Genomic DNA, 6,433 nt, shown 5'->3' on the forward strand with positions numbered 1-6,433 from the left:
CCATTCCACATGTTACTCTAGGACCTAGAGTCTAGGTTTCTATATTGATTATGAAATTATGCGAGTTGGTGAAATAGCGTTAGGCGTGTAAGTGGAGAGTTTGGGAGAATCGGTGCACGAATGAGCGAATGAACTGCGCGGGAATTGCTTGCTGGTTGGCAGTTGAGTGGAGGTGCCGACGGCAATCGGACGTAACTACTCGCTCGTCTAAGTAGACTGAAGTTTAAGAGGTGTGTTCGGAAGGTTATACCTGATTGTTCGGATCGTACAGAGTCGTATAATCTTCTATGTCCTTCGTAATGGTTGTTTTAAAAGGCGGCTTATTAGCAGGGATTGAACTTATCATTTCATTATCATTGAGTATCATTGAGCCAATAACTCATTCCAGAGACGGAATTCCGAAAAGTGTTGTACAGGGGACTTTTTTATTCCTCTACAACTTTGTCTACGGGTACATTGCTCTATGTCTAATATTTACAGCATGAAACGCTAGTATCACTTAATATACTAAATGATAATAAGTGTAATCCACATAAAGGTTATTAGTTAATAAGGGTTATGTGTGTTTCCACATATATGCTATGCGAATTCACATAGCCGTTATGTGGGAAATGTATGTGTGCCACACATAATGAATATGAATGGATTTTTGTCAGTGTATATATTTTGACTGAAATCTCCATACAAACTTCAAATCAAATGCGCCAGTTTATGTGCCATGTTTATTTATTATTTTATTTTTTATTTATTCAAACTAAGGCCGAAGTGGCCTGTGCGGTATATAAGAGTCTTCTCCATTCGGCTCGGTCCATGGCTACACGTCGCCAACCACGCAGTCTACGGAGGGTCCGCAAGTCATCTTCCACCTGATCGATCCACCTTGCCCGCTGCGCACCTCGCCTTCTTGTGCCCGTAGGATCGTTGTCGAAGAACCATTTTTACCGGGTTACTGTACGACATTCTGGCTACGTGGCCGGCCCACCGCAGTCGTCCGATTTTCGCGGTGTGAACGATGGATGGTTCTCCCAACAGCTGATGCAACTCGTGGTTCATTCGCCTCCTCCATATACCGTCCGCCATCTGCACCCCACCATAGATGGTACGCAGCACTTTCCTTTCGAACACTCCAAGTGCGCGTTGGTCCTCCACGAGCATCGTCCAGGTCTCGTGTCCGTAGAGGACTTCCGGTCTAATGAGCGTTTTGTAGATTGTCAGTTTGGTACGGCGGTGAAATCTATTCGATCGGAGCGACTTGCGGAGTCCAAATTATGTACGATTTCCAGTCACTATGCGTCTCCGAATTTCTCTGCTGGTATCATTTTCGGCAGTCACTAGTGAGCCCAAGTACACGAATTCTTCTACCACCTCGATTTCGTCACCACCGATGCCAACTCGCGGTGGATGGCTCACATTGTCTTCTCTTGAACCTCTTCCTATCATGTACTTCGTCTTCCACGTGTTGATGACTAGTCCGATCCGCTTGGCTTCCCTCTTCAGTCTGATGTAGGCTTCCTCCATCTTCTCAAAGTTACGTGCCATAATATCTATGTCGTCGGCGAAGCCAAATAGCTGGACGGACTTATTGAAAATTGTACCACTCGTGTTAATCCCTGCTCTTCGTATTACCCCTTCCAAAGCAATGTTGAATAGCAGACACGAAAGACCATCACCTTGCCGTAACCCTCTGCGGGTTTCGAAGGGACTCGAGAATGCCCCTGAAACTCGAACTACGCACATCACCCGATTCATCGTCGCTTTGATCAACCGTGTCAGTTTATCCGGAAATCCGTTTTCGTGCATTAGCTGCCATAGCTGGTCCCGATCGATTGTATCATATGCGGCTTTGAAGTCGATGAAGCCCAAGTCTTGGTGTTAGGTGGGACGCTAAACAGCCCTGACACGACGACCCTCCGGCGAGACAGGAGGTTTGCGCAGGCCCAATAAGCCGCCTGGAAAACCTATCATTACGAACAATATAAGAGATAATGTGCCATGTTTATGAGCTGAAATTTTGAGAGATTGATTTTCTCATAAAAAGACACAATCCTTGTCCCATGGAATTCGACAACATGTTTTTCTCCCCATACTAAGCTGGGCCAGTCTAATGCCCATGGCGAAAACCAAATTGTTCATCAGCAAAAATAGAATTGTCATTAATATGAACCAAAATTCTATTTAAAATAATCTTTTCAAACAGTTTGCTTATTGAAGAAAGCAAACTGATTGGGCGATAACTAGAAGTCTCAGCTGAATTTTTATCCGGCTTCAAAATTGGAACAACTTTGGCGTTTTTCCATTTATCTGAGAAGTATGCCATTTGAAAACATTTGTTCAATAAATAAACCAAAAAAGATAAAGCGCTCTAAGGAAGTTTTTTGAAGAGTATGTAGAAAATACCATCATCACCTTTCATATTTTTCATATTTTCATACTTTCATACTTCATCCAAATTAGTTCCCAAAGAAGGGTCAAACACATTCTCTTGATTGAGAATGTCTTCGAAGCTCCGTGTAACATGATCCTCAATTGGACTAGTGAGACCTAGACTAAAATTAGGACACTCTCGAACTGCTGATCAAGCTTTTGAGCCTTTTGTAGCAGTCAGGAATATTGTAAATAATTTTGTATATAGTTTTTATAAATAAGGGAAATTGTAAGAAATCCCGTCTTTCAATCGCCAATTAATGCACATAATTCATTAAGAAGCAATTACCGGCGTTCTGTTTGATCTCCAGTTACATATATTTGCTCGGCTACCGTAAAGTCGTAGAGATTGTTCGTGTTGACATCCAAAGAAATCGTTCAGTAAGCTTCATAGTAATAAGTTGCTGCTATGTAATCCTGCCTGGTGCAGTGTATTATGGTTCCAGTTGAAAATCGAATTTCGAAGTCGCGAAACCAGAGTTTATTCACGTTCGACTTATAGCGCATCATTGCGCAACTAGTGCACATTGTTCGCAACCAGATGCGCAGTAATGAAACCTGCGACTAATAGTTAAAATTCGGGTTTGAGCTGATATGCGTTCGACACCGATTGAGCCTTAAAGGATATCATGATTTGATGGCTGCTGTAGCGGTTCTGGTCGGCGGGTGATATATTTGACTCGTCAAACGTTGATACTAGAATTTTTTTTAAGTTCTTTACTTAACCTGAGCTTACATTTGGAGGTACCTAAAGTAATTATGTATAAACTAGCCAATCAGTGATCGATTCACTGATCGGGAGAGAGATGGTAAAATAGATGCGATTTGATGGAATTGAACGTGGGTCGATGACATGTGTGATACGCATGCTACACTGCTTCAATCTCCAGCAGATATGGGGCTTTGGATTTGACACGAGTAATGCGTCCAACCTTTAGCGGCTCATGCCGAGAGATAATAGTTTGTTTGGTGTCGAAACTAGAAAAAGTTATTGGAAGAGCTCGAAACTATATTTAAACTGATTAACTGAATCGTAACTGTCGCGTCTTTCATTGGCATTCTCGGGTTCATTCTTGCTTGCCTGGCATCGTACGACAATTGGTGCCATAACTACGACAGATATAGGGGAACTGTTCCGTTTTCCATCTCATTGTACATTAGAGTGGGGCGCAGTTGTATGAAAAAACGCAAACTTCGTCCGATCAAGTGAGATCAAGATTTTTCTGAAGCGTTTTGATACCCCAATCAACTGTGCAAAATATGGGCTCAATTGGTTGCAACCTCGAATGCCGCATCGCGTTTTAATTTTACATGGAGATTAGTATGGGAAAACGTACTTTTTTACATTTTTGCTCTTAGCGGCTTCAATTTATCATCAATCACGTGACTCAATACGTTAGCATATAGTCTGGAAGATGCTGAAAGACTTTGTCGAAGAAGGTACGTAGCTGGAAGGTCTACAAAAAATGTTATTACGTTTGGAAAATTGATTGTTCAAACTACACGCAAGAAATCAATGTTTCTGCCAACACTACCGGACAACCTCTGGTTATCGAAGGGCAAAATCCATCTTCCTTCCTGTCGGATTTTTTTCTCTGTGAAATAATTCCGGATAGCTCCCATTAGCTCTAAAGCCCTATAAGATCAATAATTTTGAAATATCACACAGTTAAATTATTGGTCTACGTAGTACAACAGTGCTGGCAGAATAAACGATTTTTGCATATGGTTTGAACACTCAATGATCGAAGCGTTATAACTTTTTTCGCAAACGTTCCAGCAGCGTGCCTTCTTCAACATAGTTTTTCGTCATCCTTTGTGTTATACTTTAATGCAATGTGCCACTTGGTTTACGATAAACTAAAACCTCTAGTAGTAGAAATGCAAAAATATACGTTCTCCCATACTAATTTCCATACAAACTTCAAAAGCGATGCGGAAAGCGAGGAAGCAACCAATCGGTCCCAAATTCTGCAGAGTTGTTCAGGCCCCAGAATGGCTTCGAAAAACCATTGATTTGAAAAAATGACCATGACGCCCCACTCTATTGTACATATATTCATCTCATCGCGAAACAAAGAAATTCCGCACCAATTTCGTCGCTTCTTTTTGCTAACATGCATGCTCACTGCTGAAAAAAATTCCAAAAATAATAAACAAACAAAATGCCTCTTCATTGCTTTGTTTTTCGTGAGACCAATAGCAATATCCGAACTATGAGATAAAGTCCAGGAGCAGTAACCCTACTAGCCATAACAGAGCCGTAGGACATTTAGCCAAATGTTAAACGGCTTAAATTATCGTCTATTGTTGAGTTCCTCGTGCTTTCACTATGGGTTTATTTGTTCAACACTAAGCAAAGATGGTCGATGTTAGAGATTACAATTTGAAAAAATTAGACGGGAGTGTATTATAAACAGAAGGTAGCAGCAGGAATTGCGCCAAACCTAAATAGATGACAATACTTCCCATACGAAAACTGGCAAAAAATCGTAATACGATAGATTTTGAAAGCGTATAAAACGTTTGATCGTGGCATGGTTTCGCAGTAATGAAATTGATTCTGAATCATAAGGATTAGATCCACTTTCAAACCATTTTTAAGTGATTTATGGGAATGATTTCCAAAAAAACAGTTTGTGTAAGCATAGAATTGTGTTGATTGGGAAAAATGAATGGGGTTTAATGAATAAAATGTTTTCTCCAGATTTTTCTGTGTTCAACTATGTTCATACAATACCAAAGCTGCTCCCCAGTGCCAACAAATACGAAGATTCGTAATGATGGGCGTCGAAAGTCTGTAGAATCAACCACTGACGCATCGCTTAGTTCAACTGAGTCTACTAAAACAACGACATCTATAAGCTCATCGTCCTCGGCCAGTTCTACAATACCAACGAAAGATGCAACCGAGTACACACCCATTGCGCCAGACGACGCAAAACATGTGAAACTTGAGGACAGTTACAAAGATGTTGAATCAGAACACGATAAAGTGAAACGTGAAATAGTGCCCAAGAGCATGGCAGTTCCGGGTCGTCGTTTTTTCAAACCGGAGTCCAGAGAGGAAGAAGAAATGGAACTCGCTGAGACGCATCTGTTCAGGCCGTTGTTCAAGTACCAATCGGTGGATGCCCAAAGGCGACACATAAGGCGGCAGTCCTCAAGCACTACCACGCAAAGAACGCGATGATAGATCTAACGTTACTTTTGGTTTATGTGACTATATGTGAAAATTTGTGTATATATTTTTATTATATATTTAAAAGCATTCATCCACATTATTTCATTCATCCACTGCATTATTTATTAACATATTTCCATGTCGTTAAAACAGGCATAAAACCAAATACGCAAAGTTTCTAAACATAACGAGAAAGTTGCTCATGTTTTGTAAATTTGTTAGACAAGTATGAATTGTAAAATATAAGTCTTAATTCCTTGAATCAATAAAACAGCGTTTGACGATACAGAAATGATACATAATTTTTCTTATTATTACTGCCTTGACACAGTTCGGCGAAACATAACAGACATGGTATTCAGACCGTTCATTAAAAGAATTCTTTTCGGATTACATACATGAAAAACATAGGGGGATATCCCCCACCGCCGGACACTTCCCAATGCCGGGTACTTGTTAAGTCGACTCTTATAAAAGTTTTACCAACGTCTTATGTAACACAAAAGAAAGCTATTTGAAAACCCTTTGCCTTTATGGAATTTCAGATTCCCATGTTTTAAACTTTTTTTTTTCAAAATCGAAGGTTGAGAAAATATTTCCAATATTGCACTATTTTAGCTTACTTTAGAATGTTGTAGAAGACAATATTAAAATTAATGAGATCCTTTCTGATCATGTGTGATCATATTTTGAAAAAAACAATCATGATTTGTTGGATATATTATGTGAATATAGTTTTGGGTTTACTGTATACAGTTTATCTCTACTAATACTTATCAACGGCTACAACCCAACAAACAATTTTAGCTAAATAAGCTACTTTAG

The 6,433-nt window shown here is 40.0% G+C and overlaps 1 protein-coding gene across 1 annotated transcript; it reads left to right on the forward strand.

The window, feature by feature from the left end:
* Nucleotides 1–4,986: 4,986 nt before the first annotated feature.
* Nucleotides 4,987–5,874, forward strand: LOC134215835 (uncharacterized). The gene is made up of 2 exons (XM_062694941.1): nt 4,987–5,065; nt 5,132–5,874. Exons 1-2 carry the CDS (start codon nt 5,036–5,038, stop codon nt 5,615–5,617), a joined length of 516 nt encoding a protein of 171 aa, XP_062550925.1. The 5' UTR covers nt 4,987–5,035; the 3' UTR covers nt 5,618–5,874.
* Nucleotides 5,875–6,433: the final 559 nt, after the last annotated feature.

Source organism: Armigeres subalbatus, chromosome 2 (assembly GCF_024139115.2).
Source record: "Armigeres subalbatus isolate Guangzhou_Male chromosome 2, GZ_Asu_2, whole genome shotgun sequence".
NCBI lineage: Eukaryota > Metazoa > Arthropoda > Insecta > Diptera > Culicidae > Armigeres > Armigeres subalbatus.

Excerpts from the sequence above, each read along its gene's own strand:
- LOC134215835 (XM_062694941.1), top strand. The coding sequence starts at position 5,036 with ATGGGAATGATTTCCAAAAAAACAGTTTGT. Across the intron at positions 5,066-5,131 it reads TTTCCAAAAAAACAGTTTGT|ATTTTTCTGTGTTCAACTAT; the intron begins GTAAGCATAGAA and ends TGTTTTCTCCAG.